At 38.3% G+C, this 22,647-nt stretch overlaps 1 protein-coding gene and 1 pseudogene across 3 annotated transcripts in view; one reads left to right on the top strand and one right to left on the bottom strand.

The window, feature by feature from the left end:
• Window positions 1-342: 342 nt before the first annotated feature.
• LOC129407971 (5S ribosomal RNA) lies at window positions 343-460 on the bottom strand (annotated as a pseudogene).
• A 1,967-nt stretch (window positions 461-2,427) lies between these two features.
• The window catches only part of mrtfba (myocardin related transcription factor Ba), a 35,090-nt gene continuing 14,870 nt past the window's right edge, over window positions 2,428-22,647 (top strand). The window contains exons 1-8 of one of the 3 annotated variants that reach the window (XM_055150020.1): window positions 2,428-2,626; window positions 14,621-14,686; window positions 18,402-18,457; window positions 18,545-18,620; window positions 20,511-20,672; window positions 20,942-20,975; window positions 21,048-21,117; window positions 22,024-22,161. In XM_055150020.1, coding sequence (XP_055005995.1) covers window positions 2,476-2,626; window positions 14,621-14,686; window positions 18,402-18,457; window positions 18,545-18,620; window positions 20,511-20,672; window positions 20,942-20,975; window positions 21,048-21,117; window positions 22,024-22,161 — 753 coding nt within the window. In that variant the 5' untranslated portion in view covers window positions 2,428-2,475. Of the gene's footprint in view, window positions 2,627-13,233; window positions 13,495-14,620; window positions 14,687-18,401; window positions 18,458-18,544; window positions 18,621-20,510; window positions 20,673-20,941; window positions 21,118-22,023; window positions 22,162-22,647 lie in introns of those variants that run through there. The other 2 variants (XM_055150019.1, XM_055150021.1) reach the window with 2 other exon arrangements.

The following is a 22,647-nucleotide window of genomic DNA, read 5'->3' on the forward strand; positions in this document are numbered from 1 at the left end:
AATTTTATTGTGATGTAAAATAATTGAAACCAATAGAAGACCCATCCATGTGATAATGTGGTATGTTTGTTAAATAATTAATAAATTAATCATTGCATTTATATAGTGCCTTTCAAGATACCCAAAGTGCTTTACAGTTCATTATTCATTCACTCAGCACTCAGTGGTGGTTAGCTACTGCTGTAGACACAGCTGCCCTGGGGCAGACTGACGGAAGCAAGACTACCAATCTGCACCATCAGTCCCTCCGACCACCACCATCACACACACCACTTTCATGCTAGGCAATGTGGGTGAAGTGTCTTGCCTAAGGACACAATGACAGTTTTTGCCACTGGTGCCCCACTGTGGCACCTGGAATTCCCAGAGGTCTCCCATCCAAGTACTAACCAGGCCCAGCCCTGCTGAGCTTCTGAGATCTGATGGGATCAGGCTTTAACAAGCCGGTATGGCTACAATTTGGTGATATCATCAGAGGTGATTAAGTGCTTATCAGTTGAATACACCTCTAGCTATCAAAAATATCAGCAAAGCTTATAAGACAGTGTTTTTTTCTGGGTTATAAACAATCAGTATCGGCTTCAACCATGAAAAAACACAATCTCTAGTATGAACATTCATAACAAGCATATGACTTTATTTGCCACTTAAAGGTAACACAGAGACACCAAGTTTACATGAATTATGATAGAATAGAATCCCTTTTATTGTCACTACACATGTATAATCCACAATATACAATATATACAGTATATACATACAGTAAACAGTGATCTGGCTCAATTTCTTTTTATATCATATATCATAGGTATCGGCCAGAATATCATAATAAAAACACAATGGAACAAGATGTAATACTCTCACTGCAAAGTACTAAGACTAAAAACTCCAGAGCGGCCAAACCTCACCCAAGGCATTTCTCCTTACCCGCAATTCTATAGGCTGGGTTATATGTATCTTATGACAGTACCCTTTTTGCTCTTTTAGTGCGTGCATACATTAAAACATCTGATTGCTCAACCAGATGTAGAAATAAGTGGATTATCAGCATATCAAGCCCCAATATATTTTTTCCTATAACCACTCCGAAGCTTTTACGTCAGTGCATGGACCATTTTGTGCAGACGGTGAGAGAGGGCCAAACACAACAGCGCAGTGGTGAGTGCGGGGAGCGGGATTCATGTGGGTGCTGGTGGAGCCACTAAATCCTGTGGCACCCATAGAGGCAGAGCAGTCCGTCAACTCCGAGCAGAGTGAAACCATGGATACTACTGTTTGTTTGGGTCGAAATGTTCCACAATGTTTCAAAGCCCCAAGTCACACTGCAGATCCAGAACTGTGGGAACATTTCACCCAGGCGCAGCGGTTTGAGGAGATTAGCTAGTGTAATGGCCAAACCAGCTTGTTTAATGAATAATTTGGTCTGAAGCTGAGCCCTTCCAGATGGTTTATATAAAGTGCCACTGTAAGCTTGGAAATATTTGGGTGAAATCATAGCGACAGGACCAGGGCTATTCCTTGTAACCACACATGAGCTGCTGAATGGTTAAAGAACAGCAGCTTGTATAGTACAGTATGGTACAGTACAGAATGGGCACATCATGTACATTTATGCATAGTGCCCAACTCCTCAGGTAAGCAATGAAACATGGAGAAACATAGGATTTAGTTTAGTTTATTTGTTTATTTTAAGGGATTATGTGCAAACATATTAATCTCATAAAAGAAGAGATGCTTTACACCAGATTTAGCTAAAACCAGGTACCATCTGCTGGCCCCGGGTAGGTTAACAAACAATTAAAAAACATCCAAATATCCGCCCATTTACAATCAAACCAGGCATTCTCCCATTCTTTCATTTCAAAACAGCACATTTCCACATTAGCAGTGTCACGTAGCCGTTTTGGGACAGATGAAACATCCATAGCTTGTGTTTCTTACTGTCTGCATGGTCCATCAACTCTGCACTTTGTTCAGATGACATTTACTGTTTTCCCCCATCAACTTACAACATGCACCACAGGTAATCCTCCAGCTATGGTGGTCCAAGTCCAGTTCAAGATCTGGAGATGGAGTATTATGGAGGACCCTAATAATGTCCATCAGGTCTGAGGTCATCAATATGAAATCATAAAAGCCATCATGTTTATAACAGGCTAGACAAGTGATCCTCCTCTCTCCACCATCACATCAGGAGGATATTGTTGTGCTGTTGTTTAAAGAGGGGAGGTAAACAATGTGACGATGTCTGTGCTGCACACATGGCTTCACTCAGTCTCTAATGGTTACAGGAAATGTCAGAAATGATCGATGAATAAAATCAGAGAGAAGTTATGTTTTCCTGATTTGTTTCCTTATGTCCTGTACTGTTTCTTTTACCTGCATGTAAACTCATTCAATGAAGTTCTATTGTGTCCTTACAGGCAGCAGCAGGACGAAGACAGAGGGACGTTGAGTGCGCCCCCCGGAGGCAGCATGGAGGCGTCAAGGCTCGGAGCAGAAGGGGATTGTGGGATGTCCAGTCTGCTGGTGCCCAGTCCTCAGAGTGAGGCCATGACCCATGAGATGGAAGAGCTGTCTCTACAGCCCTTACAGACGCTGCCCCCGCTCAACGAGCGCAAGAACGGTGAGACAGAGACACGTGTGGACTGTGTGTTTATGTGGGAGAAGCCTCATGCTCAGGGTCAGGGGTTACATGATGTCATATACAGGACTCACTGCATAATCAAACATGGGTTTGGATTGTGCTTCATGCTGAACTTTATGTACATTTGGATTTATACTGACCAGTTTGACCAATCAAAATATTCAAATATTAGGATCTTTGTGTCAAAATAAGCTTAAAAATCAAACTGTTTGATTTTGTAAACATGGATCTCTGGGGCGGAGCAATTAGTCTGATTTTAATCAAATAGTGAATAGTTTCAAAAATCTTCGAAGGTCAGTTCAGGCTTCTTCATCCCCGGGTCAGTAAAAGCATGTGGTTTGGAGCAGAGTTTGGACAAATAAGATGGACATATTTTTATATAATTTGTGTTAATTGGCGCTGATTAAAAGTCTATCTTGTTTTTGTTCATCAAAATCGATTGAAAGCCATATTTTTTGTTTTTAAAGGTGCACTGTGTAACTTTTCTGGTGGAAGGTTACGTGCATGCGTCTGTAAAGATACATATACATTTTACCTAGAATGTTCCACAGTACAGCATTAAATTTGTCCATCTACACAGAGATAATGAAGCCACATCACTAGTAATAAGTCAGATCTGTGGAGAGACAAGCTCACTTTCAGTAACAATGCATGTTTTTAAAGAATTTCTGACCACTCACTCACTTCTCAATAGAAGAAAATAAATAACAATAGCAACAGGGATAACATCTGTGTACAAACAGCTGTTGGACACTCAACCACAAAAATAATTACTCCTTTTAATAAGAACAATAATTCCGGAAAGATCTATTCAAAGAAAAAAAAAAGATTCTTTTGATTTTCCTTCTTTTTTTTTTTAGTTTTTTTTTTACATAACACCCTGGCCCATGTGTTGCATTTTAAAAACATTATAATTCAACATTTCACTTTATTTATTCATTGTTGGTTTAATATTAAAAGCTATTTCAACATTCTGGCTAAATTGTGGCATTGGAGTGTGAAGATGATGAGAGATGCACTTGTGGCTTTTTGCACCAAACCAGAACTCAAGTCGTGTGTTTACGTTACATGTCACTAGCGTTCATTTGTACAGAGCCTGCCAACGAGCTCCTGCCTCAGCTCCCAGTGTGAAGACCTAAACCATGAAATCCACTTACATCAACAAACCCAAAATGAAATTCTCTAACACAGCCAGCATCAACAATTTTTCTTAAGACGTGAAATACTATTAGTCTGTGGGTTTTACGTCCTCACTTAAAATACTTTTGGTGACCATTAGAAAGTACTTTGGTTATTTGTAAATTTAAAGGCGCTGAGTTGTACTGTCTTAATGGTGTACTGTGTAACTTTTTGGTTGCTTCTGTCACCTGCTTGTTTCTACAGAGATGCCATTGCTCTGCCTGGCATGTTCCACAGTATGACATTAAACAGCTCGATCAGTTATTAAATTACGGGTAAATTTGTAGCTCATTCTGACTGTGAGTGCGGTCGCCTCTCCACAGATCTTCCCTGGAACTTGGTCCGGTTTGGTCTCCATGAAGATGGAAATGTTTACTGTGAAACATTCTAGACAAAGCAATAACATCTGGATGGAGAAAAGTTACACAATGCACATTTAAAATGGTTTGCAATGATCCAGAGTTATTCTTCAAATACCTTCTGCATTCTGAGCATCCTAATTATTCACGTTGATGACTTTATAAGCATTTTTCACAACTTTCAGAGGCCAGAGCTGAGGCCATCACACTAGTTAAGGTTGTTCTGATAGTGATAATGGTATTGGCAAAAGCTCAATACTTCACAGTTTTCAGGTGTCGGTATTGGGGTGTACTCAAACCACATCACCGATCCGATACCCATAGATTCGAGCACTGCCGCTGTTGACGTCCAGAGCAGGTTAATTGTAGACTGTGGAGGTTTTGTTGACCCTAAAATACACTCTTAATGATCAAAAAGACCATCATGACATCACAAGATGGACCAGAGTGTTTTGAGATTTGGAGATGTAGACAAGACTAATAATGCAGGATTACTCAAGCACAACTCCAGGTTTGTTTTTAAGGTGGTAATGTCATTCTAACATGGCTTAACGCTCACAAGAGTCAATTCTGTGTAATATAGGACCTTTTAAACGATGAGTTAGTCTTAGAAACCTCAAGTGACCTTAAATAACTCCACCTTTAAAAAGGTTGTTCAGCAGGAGGCAGTGTTACCTTATTTCCCCTTTTAGTGCGGAGAATGTAAATGGGCCGCGTGTACTTCCTGAATAAACCATCGTACCAAATGAGCTCCTATAAAAGTGAATGTTGAAGAACCCTGCAGATTTCCTTATCCGTGCGACGCTCAGGCAAATCAGGCTGAGCTGCCATGTGCAGCATCATCCACCTCACTGCTCTGACTGAGGCACTAGCAAGTAACTTTTCCACTTTCTAATCATGCTTCTGAGCATGCACTGCACTGATCCAGCTTTTTTTGTTTCGATCTTGTTCTGTTTCAATATCAATGTTGACACTTTGGCTTGAAGTACGTGCTGATACCTGATATCAATCGAAACCAGGGCAGAGACTGAAAATATAATTAATTTCCTTTCAAAACAAACACCAGGACAGTCCCAGTTTTGAGCCCTGTGTCCCCTGTCCCAGCAGATTTATCCAAAACTTGTGATTTTTCCCAGTTTTATACAAGAAATGTCTCAAGTGTCCCTATTTTTCACCAATCTGATCCCTGACAGCAGTACAGAGAGGCATGCATTATCATTTGTTTAGGCAAAATACAGAAAAGCACCTTAAAATCGACCACAACACAAATAAAATGTGACTGTACTGACTCATATTAGTGCCAAGTGCGTAACAGTTTTCCTTAATTATGCACTTGATTCTCAATTTTATTATTACCAACCAACCCAAACCAAGGATATCCCAGTTTTTTACTTTGAAAATCTGGTCACCCTATGTTTAACAGTACTAAATCAGCTCTCCTGTTGTAGTTCCAAGTCAATTCTTTATTGTCAAATTTTGTTAAAACAAAGTGCAGGTTAAAGTCTAACTTGAGTAACTGAGTCTCAGACAGAGCAGTGCCTACAGTCAACAACACACCCCAAGGAAGGTTGATGATAACAGTATTGTGGATAATGTGTGTTTTTGTCTTGATGATCAGTGGAGCTTGGTTGGTTGTATGAATCTAGGATGAGGAAACATTTAATGCTTTGGCACCACCATCTGGGAGCGAGTGAAAAATAAATACTATCCCTTTCGATTGGCAATCTGACAAAAAATGCATCACAATTAGTTATATTAATTGATCCAAATTTTCAGTTTGATTTTATTGTGTCTTAATTTAAATAAAATGGCTTTCAATATGAATTTCTTGAACATATACTTCCCAAAATGCATCTGTAAAGGGCCTATATTACACCATTTTCTGATCTATGTTATAATGTTTCTTCATCAAAATTATTATTATTATTTTATTACGTTTAACTCAAAAACCCTGCACATTTAGACTGAGGTCTTCACTTGGACAGAAAACCCTGTGATGTCATGTGATAATAAAAGAAGTGCTCCACTGTGTTTTCAAACTCCTTACACCGTCAATAGAACCATTTGGATAAATACAGCCCTGTCATTTTCAATACCTACTGAACAAAAGGTAAAGGATCCCTGTTAACTCGAAAACTACCACTTCATGACATCACAATGTGGAGCAGAGTATTTTGAATTTAGGAGACGTAAACGCAATAATAATACAGGATTACTCAAACATGTGTGAATAAAACACAACTCCGGGGATGTTTTTGATGAAGTAACAACATTCTAACATGACTTAAAGCTCACAAGAGTCAGTTTTGCGTAATATTTGACCTTTAAATAAATACATACGTCCCATAATGCTGCTTTAACAGTTCGTATTATGATGTGAAGGTAAACGTTTGCAGTAATAGTTTGAGTGCAGTAGTGAACAGTGGGAGTAGTGTATGTCATTGCTGCGTGTGATGGAGGTTGGTCCTGTCTGTAAAAACACTCGGCAGTGGAAAGTTTGTGTGGAATGTCAACAGTAGTACCCCCGCTCATCACCGAGTGACAGGAGCACAGCTCACTGTTTCCACACCACTCCCCTATCCTCCTCTCCTCTATCCTCCTCTCTTCTGTCTTCCTCTTCTCTGTCCTCTCCTTCTCTATCTTTTCCTCTTCTATCCTCCTCTCCCCCTGTCTTCCTCCTCTGTCCTTTCCTCCTCTATCCTCTACTCTTCTCCTCTATCTTTTCTTCTTCTATCCTCCTTTTCTCTGTCTTCCTCTTCTCTGTCTCCTCCTCCTCTATCCTTTCCTTTTCTATCCTTCTCTAGTCTGTCTTCCTCTTCTCTGTCCTCTTCTCTATCTCCTTCTCTTCTGTCCTCCTCTCTTCTCTCCCCCTCTCTATCCTTCTCCTCTATTCTCTTCTCCCGTCTTCCTCTCCTCTATCCTCCTTTCCTCTATCGTCTTCTCCTCTCTCTGCCTATCTTATCTCTCCTATCACTCTCTCTGTCCTCCTTTCCTCTATCCCAATTTCTTTTATCCTCCTCTTTCCTCTTCTCTATCCTCTCCTTCATCCCTCTCTCCTCTATCGTCTTCTGTCCTCTTCTCCTTTATCCCTCTCTCCTCCATCCCCCTTTCCTCTATCTTCTATCTTCTTCTCCTCTCTCCTCCCCTCTATCCTTTTCTATCCTTGTCTCCTCTATCCTCCTCTTCCCCTCTTCTCTTTTTCTTCTCCACTCTCTACCCTCCTCTTCACTATCTTTCTCTCCTCTTTCGTCCACATCCACCCCCTCCCTCCCTCTCTCTCCTCCTCTCCTCCCTTCCTCCGCCCTCTTCACATAAATCTGCATTATTTACTTCTTTGTCGGCCTCGTTTTAAACCCGGCGCTGCGTTCATGTCCTGGCCGGCGTCCACACATGATACACGGAGCAGACGCCTGGAAACAGTCGGGATCAAAGTCCTGCGGTGGTCTGCGGAGCTGTTTTAACAAGGACCCCAGTGTTTGCTCTGTACAGGCGCTAGAGGTCAGAGGTCAACATGTGTGTGACAGGCAGCTGCGTGTTTCCAGTAGGATTAGAGCACAGTAACCGGAATCCATATGAATCAGCTAATGTCTTGAAACGCGAGCAAATTAACTACACTGTAAAACGTGAAAAACAGAACTAGCTCATTTCAAACGTTTTTTAGTGGTTATTCCTCTTTTCTCAACATATTGATAGTGTCATGATTAGTCACCATGATGCGTTTATAAAGTGTTTACACAACTTTCAGAAGATTTTCATACAGTGATGCTTACTACAACTAGAATGCTAACGGCACACCAGTATTACTTCTTATACATGCATCGTGAATTTCGGACTTCCGGTCATTGCGCAATGCATACTGGGAAGGCTTTTCAAAAAAAGTTGAGCATCAAACCACCATGTTTGATTTCCCAGTGGGATGTGTCTATTGTCAAAGCCAGTCTTTTTACGTCTTTTGAACCATATCGCTTTTGTTTCTGGTTCTGATATTGTCATATTTTAGCTTTAGGATTCAGACATTGTAATTGTGTGGTTGTTGGATGTCCTAACAGCAGAAAATGCCTCGAGAAATGGGCTTCGGAAATTTGCGAACTCCATAAATGCAAAAGGGAATCAGATCTGTGTGACTGCAAACCTCTGTTTCCCTTCCCAACGGAATTGAAAAATAGTGAAAGGTAAAGGCGATGGGCAGTGTTGATCCACAGGAAGGACCAAAAAGGAAACCTTTGACTGCCTAAAAAATCATCCCGAGTTTGCAGTGAACATTTTGTATGTGGACGCCATCAAAGCGGGATTCCATTTGTTAAGAGAGAGGTGCAGAAGACAAACCAGCTGAGCTTGCACTTTCTTGTTCTTGTGGTTTTACAGCAACATCACGTCTTGGTCGCTGCAGTGGAAGGTGTTTCTTGGCGAACAGCTGTTGCCTTTCGCTTTGGTGGTGACTTTTTAAATTCGTAACCAAGGTTGAGTGAGGTATCGGGGTTTTGCTTTGATGTCGCTCCACATACAAAATGTTCACTGCAAACTCAGGATGATTTCTTAGGCAGTTCAAAGGTTTCCTTCTTGGTCTTTCCTGTGGATCAATACTGCCCATCGCCTTCACCTTTCACTATTTTTCAATTCCGTTGGGAAGGGAAACATGACAATATCAGAACCAGACACAAAAGTGATATGGTTCAAAAGACTAGAAAAGATCGGCTTTGTCAATAGACACATCCCACTGGGAAAACAAACATGGTGATTTGATGCTCACTTTTTCAGAAAATCCTTCCCAGTATCCATTGAGCAATGATTGGAAGTCTGAAATTTGTGATGCGTGTATTAGATCATTTGAGCTGATTTTACAATATATCTGTGTGGAAGAACAATACATTTACCTTTTTAATGCTATCAATACGTTGAGAAAAGCTCTGGAACGTTCTGCCCCCTCACACCGAACAGCCCCCACAGTGGAGTGTTTTAAATCTTGTCTTAAAACCCACTTTTACTCTCTGGCTTTTAACACCACGTGAGTTGTGTGGTCCTCTGTGTCTTTTATTTATTATATTTATTTTATTTATTTTTTATGTATTTTGTTGGTTTTATTTATTGCTATTGTATTATTTTGCTCTTATTTTATTTTACTGGTTTTATTATTTTAAGATTAGTATGATTAAATCTGAGTGTTTATTTTATCATTTTATTATTATTGTTGTTATTATTATGTATTTGTGCAGCACTTTGTTTGTGAAATGTGCTATAGAAATAAAGAGGATTGGATTAATATAAACAACAGCGTCAAAAAAGCGTACCGGCCCTTTAAGAGTTGACTTGCTGTTATTTGGCTCGGCTGTGGAGTTGAAAGCACATGTTAAGACTTTGACTACTATAATAGTTTACATATTAGTTCAGTTTCTGTCTCTGCTGAGCAAAGGCGAAATTCTTATGAAATCTTTATTACATACGTTTTTGTCCATATAGTGTTGTGTTTTGCAGCCATTTTGTAACAGACACTACAGGTCGATAGTTTGGACACCTTATTCCAAGTTTTTCCAAGATTTTCTTTACTTACTTTTTACATTTTATACATAGAGAAGACATCAAATATATGAAGCAAGATATGTGGAATTATGTAACAATGAAAAAAACATTAAATAGCTGAATAATTGGTTTAAAATTCCTCAGACATTTGCTTTGTTGACAGTGCTGTAAACCTTTGTCCTTCTCTCAGTGAGCTTCATTATGACGTCCCCTGAAATAGTTTTCACTTCGACTAAAGAAAATTTGGGTCCTGGTGATGGATTAGGTGACAAGAAAGGTTACATGGCAAAAATATCTCAGGGTTGTGTTAATTGCACTGGTGTCCTTATGGTGATCGGGCTTGGATCTCCACAAACCTGACTCTTATTTAGCTTGGAGGAGGGCCTCTTCCTAGCCTGATTCATCACAGGCTAGAATTTGTTCGCTTGACGGTAGGCGGGTACTTTTTATCATTTGACCAATTGCTGTTTTTTGGTAGTCACGTATGTAATGCGCCACTAACAGGGCTAACTGGTATATTAAGCGTTTCCCAAATCCCATAGGAAGAAGGGCAATAATGTCTTTCCCCTTGATGAAATTCACCAAACATTCTCTTTATTCCGGCTATAAATCCTCGATCATAGGAATCGTTGACAACATTGAATATATGGTTCTTCGCTGATTGGCTGGTGCCCGAACTCACACTTTCGGGATTTTTGCAAACCGCCTAGTGTATTTTGATTCCTGACCTAGTTGCTGGAGAGAAATTAAATTGAGCGGAGGCACTAGGTGATGCCAGCCTGGGTAGTGATGGTCCTGGTCCTGGTGACAAAAAAGGGTGCGTGGCAAAAAGTTCTCAGGGTTGTGTTAACTGCAACGGAAAACTTGTTGAAAAACATGCGTCCTTATGGTAATCAGCCTTAGATCTCCACAAACCTGACTCTTATTTGGCTTAGAGGAGGGCCCCCTCTTGCTTGTTTCCATGGAAATATTGTTCCTTTAGCTGTAATATTCCACAGCATGACATAAAACTGGTCTATCTCCCTGCAGAATTCTCCTCTGTCGAATCCTGCATAGTGTACATTCAACGTATCTTCCTAATACATATGTGGGCACTGCAATTTTGTAAAACTAGTTATTGTTTCGTATTGAACAAAATTACACTATAAAATCAGGTGTGGAACTATAAAATCTGTATATAAAAAAATAGACAAACGACAAACAACATTGTACAACCAGCAACTCTTAAATCTCTTCATCTAACTGCAACCTCAGACTATTACGTATCTCTGTGTATCTGCACTCACAGGACTACAACTGGGCTTTGATTCTAGTTCATGCAAAAACAATTATTTATTATACAAAAAATAATAAAGACAGACATAAAGACAGATTAAACTTCTGAATTCACCAGTTCCGTCACTAACCTCTCCTAACCTCTTTCTGCTGCAGTCCCATATGAATCCTTCTAATCTAAATTGAAATAATAAGGCAACATATTTCAAGACAACATCGACTAAGCGGCTAAACATCTACAGCCCTAGACTTCACAGAGCCTTGTCAGGGTTCATTAGTGGAATGCCAACAGTGTGCAAAGCGGTGATCAAAGCAAAGGGTGGCTATTTTAAGAAGTGTGAAATCTAAAACAAGTTTATTTATAAGCTTCCAGTGAGAAACTACAATGTAAGAAGTGATAAACAAAAGAAAGCAGTGCATCCAAACTTTTGGCTGGTTGTGTAATTGGAGTCTTTGACAACATAGAAAATCGTATTAGCATTAAAACACTTGGGACATGCACTATCAGGCAAAAGTTTCAGTGTTTTTTTTCCTTATTTGTAGTACTTTCTGCATTTTTATACATACAGAAGACATCAAATATATGAAGTAAGATATATGGAATTATGTAGTAACAGATGATAATGAAGATAAATAACACTACAAAAACATTTTTTATAATATTTTCTAAACATATCTTCAAATTTCCATATAAATATTTAGTAGTAATTTATTAGTTAGTATCGTATTTTCCGGACTATAAGTCGCTCCAAAATATAAGTCACACCAGCCAAAAAATGCGTAATGAAGAAGAAAAAAACATATATAAGTCGCACTTTTTGGGGAAATGTATTTTATAAAATCAGAGACCAGGAACCAACATTTCACCTTGAAAGGCAAGTTATAGTAATAACAACAGAGAACAACAGGCTGAATAGGTGTTAATATGTTCACGTAACATATTCAGATAATTATAGCATAAACAACATAACATAAGTTTACCAAACTCACAATCTCACTCTAAATCCATTGAATTCTTCATCGTCAGTGTCACTTTGGTGCGACCTCCGAAGATAAACCATAGAACCATGTTGTAAATGGAGCGCCACTTCCTCTTCTGTGTAGCTGTCGTCAGACTCGGCATCACTTCCATTTAGAATTATTCCAGCCTTTCTGAATCCCGACAGGATGGTTTCAGTTGTCATTAAAGTTCAGGCTTTGTCGATTTATCCAATGACTTCCAGGAAAGTTGCATGGCGCAACCGCCCGGTTACCGTGAAGCTGTTTTCTCCATCACTGTTTTCCACCAGTCCATCACAAGTTTATCGCTCACTCCAAACTTTGTCTGCTGCTCGATTACCATTTTCGGCTGCATATTTCACTATTTGCAGCAAGATAGCGGCTTTTTCTACAGGAGACATGCGCAGTAGAGTGAAGTGACAGTGGTACAGGAGTAATAGTAATACTAGGTACTGACACACAAGCCTAGCGCGCCCTCTCGCGGCTGTCAGTCTGAAAATTTTTATATATAAGTCGTACCAGAGTATAAGTCGCAGGACCATCCACACCATGAAAAAAATGTGACTTATAGTCCAAAAAATACGGTAGTTCTTTTTGAGTTTTTTTTTTTTTTCTTACTACTTTCTAAAGGTAGAGTAAAAAATAAAACATGAATGAGATGGTATGTCCAAACTTTTGACTGGTCGTGTACTTTGAGTCTTTGACAACATAGAAAATCGTATTACCTTCAAAACATTTGGGACATATACCAGGCAAAGGTTTCAGTGTTTTTTTTTCCTTATTTGTACTACTTTCTGCATTGTGTATACATACAGAAGACATCAAATATATGAAGTAAGATATATGGAGTTATGTAGCAAAAAAAAGATGAATAACACTACAAGTTTTTTTTTGTAAGATTTTCTAACCAAATCTTCAAATTTCCAATAAATATTTAGTAGTTATTTACCTTTTTTCTTACTAATTTCTAAGGTAGAGTAAAAAATAAAACATGAATGAGATGGTATGTCCAAACTTTTGACTGGTTGTGTACTTTGAGTATTTGACAGTTTACAAAATCGCTTTAGCATTAAAACACATGGGACATAATCAGCAGACACAACAGAATCTCTTGTGAAAACGCCATTAGATCTTCCACAATAGCTGTTTGTTATCTTTGTCTGGCATTTACTCTCCTGCGCTGACTCAAACTCTTCTCTGTAGCCACGGGGAAGTGAGTTTAGAACATCTGGCCGTGTTTACATCACCCTCATAGAAAAATAACCAACCACGAGCCAGGGGGAAGTAAGAGTTAGAGGGGAGGAGGTGGCAGTTCTAATAAAATAATGCTAGGTTGGGATAGGGGACCGGGCGATGGGGCTGAGGATTTGATTTTTCCATCATCTGGCTGCCGAGAGATGAACGGTGGATTTAAATGGAGCTTTCTATGGTTTTAAAGGAGTAAGGACTTCTGCACTGCTATAATGGCCTTTACAGAAGTAGAGACGGTGAGGGACTGCTGTAGTAGTTTGCGGAGAGGTAAGTTTTAAGATTTAAGTTGGTGAGGTATGAAAAGATGGAAAAATAATATAATATAACTAAGTGCCATTTGTAAAAATTATTAACATGTGAAGAAGAATTGACAAAAAGACTGATATATGAGCTCGCAAATGAATACAAGATCACTTTTCAGAACATGCTTGTACAACTGAAAACTACACGGTCTAGCAGGTCTTTGTCAGGTTTGTGATAGAAATTCTGGTTCTTCAAAAATTGCTGCCTTCTTGATTTGGATGGATAGCACTTTATGAAGAAGTGTCTTTAGTTGGAATGCAGAAATGAAATAAAGAGGAAGAATTGCATGGTTTTGTTTTCCACTTTATAATCTGTTTAAATTTGACCCAAAAAGAAATTTAAGTCAAGCTCACTTCATATTTTTGTGAGTTGAGTTGTGAGTGTGCAAGTTATAGTCTGAGGTCGTCTGTCTCAAAGTTTGAAGCTGCACAATAATTAAGTTTTAAAGCCACAGTATGAAACTCATTTGGGTTGTGTTAACTCCACTGGAAAATTTGTTGAAAAACATGTGTCCATGTGTGATCCGGCTTGGATCTCCACAAACCTGACTCTTATTTGACTTGGAGGAGAGCCTCTTCCTGCTTGTTTCCATGGAAATATTCTTCCTTTAGTTCTAATATTCCACAGCATGACATAAAACTGGTTTATCTCCCTGCAGAATGTTCCTCCATCGAATCCTGCATAGTGTACATTTAACATATCTTCCTAATACATATGTGGGCGTTGCAATTTTGTAAAACTAGTTGTTGTTTCATATTGAAGCTACAAAATCAGGTGTAGAACTATAAAATCTGTATATAAAAAAGCAGACAAATGACCAACAACATTGTACAACCAGCAACTCTTAAATCTTGGCATTTTCGTCTAACTGCAACCTCAAGCTTTAAAATACCTTAGTAATGACGTAGTGTTGAAGCAAAATCCCCCATTCAAAGTGACGCGGTGTAGTCATTGTATTAGCAAGAGTCTTTCACCTTGTTTTTCGTGGTTTTGCCTGTCTTCCCTTTTTCAGTGTATGTTTTGACTCACTGATTTCCTCTTTATAATGTTAGATCGTACAATAATGCATTTGTGTCGATGGCTCTTTCAGTGCTGCAGTTGAGGCTCCAGCAGAGACGCACCCGAGAGCAGCTGGTGGATCAGGGCATCATGCCGCGTGAGTAATGCCACACACACATTTGGATAAGACCACATAGTCACCACAACAAAGTTTCAAGTTTGCAGTATATTACGAAAGAGAAAATATGTGGGATGACAGTGACAATAATGCAGAATAATAAAGGAAAATATCATTAAAAACATGAGCTGTGACAAATAAATAGGAGCGTGAAAGGAGTTTGTTGGTATCTATAATGAGTCGTAACTGGGGATGCACCGATACAATACTGGTATCTGATATTGGTGCAGATACTGAAATATTTGCTGGATCGGTTATCGGCTTTCAAATATCGGTTCAGCTGATATCCTAAGAAAACAAAATTGATGTAATAAGTAAGGATGTGCAAAAATATCGAGAGATCGATATATCGTATCATTTAATGTGATGATACAGTATCGATATCATAGGCTGCTGCATCGATATATCGCCAAGAGTATTTTTTTGTGCATTTTAGGAGTTACTTTGTTACAGCGCTACAGTTTTGTTTCTTGTTTAGAGGAAGGAAACTCGTTTATGCAACACATTTGACATTTTCACTGTTTTGAGGATTAAAATTAGCTTTTTTCATATTAAATTTGCTGAAGAAGTGGTTTAACAAAGACTTTTAGTATCACAGCCATGATTTAGCCTTTATTTTTATTGAACTGTATTAAATTGTTTTGAAATATATCGTATCGAATCAAAAGTGCACTGTATCGAGATATGTATCATATCGTTGCATATGCATCGAGGTATGTATCGTATCGTTGCATATGGCAACTTCTTAATGATACCCTGCCCTAGAAATAAGACTATTTACTGGTGACATTTGGCCCAGAAAGTCTCATGATGTTTGAACTTTTATTTCTACAATTCTGTTCAGTAGCAACTTGAGGGAGCATAAAATCAGAGGCGGCGCTTCCATTAGGCAACAGTAGGCAGCCGCTAAGGGCCCACAAACCTGGAGTGGCCCCCGACCAGTGCAACTAAATGCCCAAACCTAAGAGCAATTTGATTTTCTATCAATATGACATGAATATTAAATGAGAGTGGTTTACTTTTAAACAAGAAAACACCAGCAAAATAGTATCTGATTGTCAAATCTACTTTAACTGTCAAAGGATTTCCCCCTTTTACGTTAGAATGGACTAGTCAGCTTGACCCTGATTTGAACATAATCATTATATATCATAATAAGCATAATAATAATCATATGTCATGGATGTAAACAAAAATTTAATTGTACAAAAAAATAAAACTACTTTCAGCTTTGGTTATCTAGTAGGCGACCTAACGAATAAGACAAGTTTTCAATCCACCATAATTCAAATAAAGATGTGCTTGTCTCAAGAACAATGGGAAAAAAAACAGACAATACATATTAAAAAATACAAAACAACAACAACAACAAAACAGTGCATTATAGTGAGGGCCCCAAACTCAAGTTCACCTAGGGCCCTCAAATTCCTTACTCCGCCACTGCATTAAATCAGTTATCAATTTTGTCTTTTTTATATTTGTTTAAAGGAAGTAAATGCTGTTTTAGTCTCTGCACTGGTATCAGTTGATATCGGGCATCGGCAGATACTTAGATATAGTATTAGAATCGGTATCGGAACTGGAAAAGCTGGATCAGTGCATCCCTAGTCATAACATGCTCAAGTGTGATCATGTGACTAAAAGAATAACAAATACATTACCAGTCAAATGTTTGGACACACCATCTCATTCAGTGTCTTTATTTTACTACTTTCTACATTTTCTATACACACAGAAGATGTCAAATATATGAAGTAATATATTTGGAATTATTTAGCAGAAAAGAAAAAAGGTAAATAACTCTTCAAATTATATATTCAAATAATCAAAGTAGCTACCTCTTTGATTGGTCGAAAGATATTTAGTAGACTTTGTCTTTACTAAATAACTCCATATGTCACACTTTGAATATTTGATGTCTTCCATATGTATCCAAAATGTATCCACTTTTTCCTGGTAGTGTATGTCTCCACACGAAGCTACATGATGAATACTGACTGCTCCGAAAACTTTAGCTCCATTTATTGTACAGAACGATTAGTTCGTTTAGTAATTACAGTGACAGCACAGGAAGTTCTACAGCTGTCTTGACTAATCGACTCTTAAACAATCTATTTTAATCATCGTTAATCATCTTCTGGACTATACAGGCTCCAGAACATGCCAAAAATATCTTGGAACCAAAATGTAGGAATGTAACCATGTCCAGTTCTCACAGTACAACATTGTCATATAAGCATTTCACAGTACTACTACTACTACTACATACTCATTTGCTGCAATATTTTCGAGAGAAGACCGTAATCTAGATATGCTTCTCTTTCTTTTTGGTCTTTGGTGTGAATCACTACTGGCATAATCCAAAGCGCTAAAATAAGAGTTATGTGTTTAGGAGTGTATATGCTCTGAAATGGAGCAAAGGATCGTGGTCTGTGTAGTTCCCTGCTGCTACAACAATACGATACTTCCCAATATATTGTGACCTGACACCCCATGATAATATTGTGAGACTTTTGATGAAATTATAACACAGTATTTTGGCTCTATTGTCACATCCCTAAAAAACAGTGGCTTTGCACAATCAAAATGAAATAAACAATAAATAATTTGTGAGTTTCATTATTAATACATGCAGTTCTTAAAGGTCCTATATTAAATAAAATGTACTCTTGTGAGCATGTTAAAATGCACTTGTGTTTTGTTTCATTCAGACATATTTGAGTAACCCTTTATTATTAGCCAGTCTCCATCTCCAAAGCTCAAAATGCTCTATTCTACCTTGTGATGTTATGAAGCAGAAATTGACCTTTTAACTTTATTTCAATAGAGATTGGTAATTCCAGATCTGAAATCATCTAAATTATTCTAGTGAACTGTGTTTAAAAATACAGTTGAGCAATTCCTGTGTTATCACACAACATAACAATTGTGTTTTGTTTTTGTGTTTGAGATAAGAACTCTCAACTAAATTTACAGTTTTTGTGTATTAATCATGTGTGAATGAAACAAAACACAACAACAGGTGTGTTTTTGATGAGGTAACAGAATTTTAACATGCTCACAAGAGTAAATTTTATTTATAGGACCTTTTAAAAACTGCATGTATTAATGATAAAACTCACAAATTATTTATTGTTCATTTCATTTTGATTTTGCAAAGCCACTGTTTTTTTTAGGGATGTAACAATATAGTCAAAATACTGTGTAATAATTTCATCAAAAGTCTCACAATATTATCATGGGATGTCAGGTCACAATATATTGGATTACAATCTACTTCACCATAAGTATTGTATTGTTGTAGCAACAGGGAACTACATAGACCATGATCCTTTGCTCTGTTTCAGAGCATATACACTCCTAAATATATAACTCTTATTTTAGCAGAAAAAGATCAGAAAATAGCCTTTAAATATTCTCCATCTTTGGTCATCATATTTTTATCTTCACCTGGTTTAAAATGTGTTTTGATCATCGAAATTTGCTATAAAAATAAGAGTTTGAAAGTTGTAATGCCACAGACAGTTGTACGCCACAGTGAGAGGCAGCTTCAGCGTGGGCGGAACAGAATAACAGCCCCGCTCAGCTATGATAAGACAATAGAAAAATAAACATGTTTTCTCTGTTCAATCGTATCACTTACAAACACAATGGACTTTTTTCATCGCTCTTTAATGACGTTTGTCTCTGGCAGCTCTGAAGAGTCCAGCCGCTTTCCACGGACAGATCCGCAGTCTGGAGAGGGCCAGGGTGAGACGAGACCTCAAATAAACCAAAGTAAAGAAATGTTTGGAAAATAAAGTGATTGTGTAATAACAGTGTCTCCTCTTCACTTAGACGGAGAACTTTCTGAAGCACAAAATCCGCAGTCGTCCGGAGAGGGCAGAGCTGGTCAGAATGCACATCCTCCAAGGTACTTCAGAATATTGGATTAAAGAGGGGTATTGCGCAAAATTGAATTTTTGTTTGAGTAATCTAGCGATCTCTTGTGGGCAATGTTCAAACCCTAGCTGTAAAATTCTGTACAAACATGACAATGTTTCCATAAATGTACCGTATTTTCCGCACTATAGGGCGCACTCATAAGCCTCCAACCCCCCTAAAAAAACGACTGCATGCCCCACAATCCAAAGCGCCCTATACAAGAATCCACTCGGGTGTCCCAGCTCGACTTCAATAAACTACAAAGCCACACCACCCGCAGTGCATGCAAACACGCACGGAGCAGACAGCGACCGCGCAGCGAAAAACACCCGCAGCTGCACGCGGACGAGGAACGGAACGGAGGAAGGAACCAAAAAAGCGAGTGCAACGTGCCACTTCTAGCCACAACACAGCACCCTCCCCACGCGCCTCAACTGAACAAAGCCGAGAGTCACTGTGAACGCACCAAAGTCCAACTGACCCATCTAACTGTTGTGTTTCGTTTAATGCGCCTTATAGTCCGGTGTGGCTTATATGTGAAAAAAGTTTGAAAATAGACCATTAAATGACAGTGCGCCTTATAATCCAGAGCGCCTAATAGTGCAGAAAATACAGTACAAAAGCATGATAAAAAACTGTACAACCAGACAAACCTGATGTGATGCTCTGTAGTTAAATTAGAGGAACACATTCTTATTATGTTTTGACAGCGCTCTGAATGGTGAGTGACTTAGCAAAGGGAGTGGAGACTTATTTTGATTTTCAAAACAATAGAAGGTAACACGGTGATCTAAATATGTTATGCTTTAGCAGTTAATACCGCATTAAAATAAAGTACGCCCTCTTTAAATCAGATTTCATTTCTATATTCAAATACTGCAGTCAAAAGTTTCCACACACAGTTTCACCATAAACTGTATACAAATCATCTGTCAACAGCCAATCATGTTCTAAACTTAAAAATATGGCATCCATAAAAATACGGGGTTACATAACAGTTATTTGCATACAGATACTTTATAGACACTATATACAGTTAGCACAAGCATCTACTTTCCCATGCAGTTTGAAAACAGTTCCTTATTCCTAGAAGCTACGGGATACTATAGAATACTATTAATAAACAACTAGACAATAGATGCAGACGTCCCATAGTATCTTATTTATTTCCTTTATCTGTGTACTTTTGCTGATATATACTTTGCCGTAGTGTTTTCTGTAGGACTGAAAAAGACTTAAAATAGAGGGTTGGTAGTGAACAAAATTTAATCATTTTTAATAGAATTTTGAGAAATATCTAGAGCAGGGATTCACAAACTTTTCAAGACAGAAACGGCCAAACTACTAAAAGATTGAATTTTGTTCAGTAGAAACAACTGAATCAGGCGTTTTTTCCCCTAGCTGTTTTTATTTGTTTATTTGTATATTTTTGTTTGATCAAACTGCTGATGTCTTAACAAATAAATCCCTCAGCCTTTGTCAGCAGGTCTCAATAATAATAAAAAACAAAAAACATTTCAGTCCAGCAGAAAAACATAGTGGACTAGAAATTACAGATGCCTTCTCTCAAATGTAGTGAAGTAAAGGATCCTCTTTCAAATCTATTTAAGTGAATTACGGATGCCTAAAATGTATACTTGAGGACAGTACTTTACCTATTTTACTTTTTTAAATTTTCACCTCTGTTGAAATCATCTCGCAACTCTAGACTAGAGCCTAAGCAGCAATATGCACTAAGCTGCTCCCATTAGTATTATACTAGCTGTGACTGTCCATTTAAATCAGTCACTCCATGAATAAAAACAATTCGGGCAGTTTCACACACAATACACCACACACAGGCCGAATCCTACATTTTCACAATTTTTTTCGTCTTTAGAAACCGGAGCAGAGCCGTCATTACAAGCCACTCAGATGAAGTTGAAGCGCGCTCGCCTGGCCGACAACCTGAATGAGAAGATTGCCCAGAGACCAGGGCCCATGGAGCTGGTGGAGAAGAACATTCTGCCCGTGGACTCCACCCTCAAACAAGCCATCATAGGTAAACATGACAGTACTGTTCTGAGGAATCGAAACTGTGCAATGACGTCACGCTGCAAAAACAGTTTAAGATGATCTGAAAACTTAAGAAAAATGAAGTATAGAGTTAAAAAAGTAATCTGAGAGGGACTTGTGTAACAGCACAAATCACCTCGCCTGTTGTACTTCCAGCCTTCCTTCAAGTCAGTTCTTTCTAGTCCGATTGTGTAACTTAGCTTCAGACGGATCAACTGTATACTTAAAAATGTGTGTACTTTATTCTTTTCATAGTGGGGCAGGTGAACTATCCCAAAGTACTGGACGAGGACAGCAGCGACGCCCTGTCCCCCGAGCAGCCGGCCAGCCAGGAGTCCCAGAGCTCCGTGCCGTCACCGGGGGACAGCCGGCCACCAGAGACGCCCTCCGTGGTCCAAACAGCGCCACAGCTCCCAACCACCATCCTCCAGGTCAGAGCACAAGCTAAAATATGACAACAATGTGGTCTGTGATCTGTTTAAAAGTAAAAAAAAAAAACAGAATAAACCATTGCAGATGCTACATTAGGAGGTTAAATACCAAAATATAAGGTAATGTGTTTTTTTTCCATGGTAATTAACCTCTCATGGTACATCTTTTTGATATCTATTGGAGCTGCACTTTATATCACAATCGAATCGAAATCACAATTTGAGTCGGTGCAATTATCAAATCACAAAGTCTCAATTTATTTAGTTGACAGAATGTCCTTTGCTAAACACAAAATATTAAGGATGGGACCAGATCTCGTGACAGAAGTTTCGTGAGACAAAAATGCCACAAAACCGTGCACATATGTGGAAAATTATCTTGGGAGGTTTTCTTTCCATGTGTTTACATTTGGATTGGAGAAAACAAAGTTAAGTGGTAGTGAGTTATACCTCCTTGAGAGCTGTCGTTCCAAAACACAGGACTATAATTACAAAGTATTAAACAGAATAAATAAAACAATTGTGACCTGAACTGGACTGGACAATTTATTACAAATGTTTCAAAATCTTGTCTTGTCTCATTCTCATAGACTCGATCTCCGTCTTGTCCCAACCCTGCAAAATATCCTGTTTTTTTTATAGAAAAGTCTTGTATCTGTAGATTAAACCCTGACAAATACATGGAATTCTTGGATTCATTTATCAGTTCATATTTCTGTTTTCATCCAAATGTTATTGCAGTTGTTTACAATGTGCACTCTTAACAGAATCTTACTTTTCAACAGTTGGAAACCTTAAAAAATACATTTCTTTTCAATATTATATTTTTGCCCCAAATTGCAGCGCTAAAATCCATCTCTTTTTGAACATGTTTATCTTACAGAGCAATTTTGTGTCTGTCTATAGGCGGTCCCGGTGAGCACTCCAACGACAACGGACTTCATCAAAGTGCTCTCCACCAATGAGCAGGCTCCCCCAGCTGTCACACAGTCCCCGCCCGCCACCATTACCCTGCCCACCAAACAAGGGTTCACGCTCATCAAGGTAAGGACAGCATGTTACATATTGATACAGGGAGGGGCATTAAACAAAAACTAATGACACAAAAAGAAGCTGCAATACAACAACTTCTAAAGACAACAACAGATATATAACTTAGTTCTATTTTATTTTATTTGACACCAGTCTCTTGATATTGTTACTACTTATTTTGAATTTATCATTAACATCTACATTTTTTCTCTTTGTAATTATAAAACGTTGTGACGTGTGAGCTACTGTGTCCAAATAATTTCTCTTGAGGATCAACAATGTTTGTCTAAGTCTTAAGTTCCATTAAAATATTTTATATGAAAATCACAAACAATCAGTTCAATAGATTGAGAGTGAAGTAAGCACCTTTGCCACAGCAATTAAGTAATATAATATAAAAATAATAAAATATAATAAAATGTTTTTATGGTGAAAAGTCCTCAAAATGAATATCACATTCTAGTATGTTGAAAAATATCTAATATACTCAATGGTGGA

Source organism: Boleophthalmus pectinirostris, unplaced genomic scaffold (genome assembly GCF_026225935.1).
Source record: "Boleophthalmus pectinirostris isolate CB_2022bp ecotype Guang Dong unplaced genomic scaffold, ASM2622593v1 HiC_scaffold_14, whole genome shotgun sequence".
Taxonomy (NCBI): Eukaryota; Metazoa; Chordata; class Actinopteri; order Gobiiformes; family Gobiidae; genus Boleophthalmus; species Boleophthalmus pectinirostris.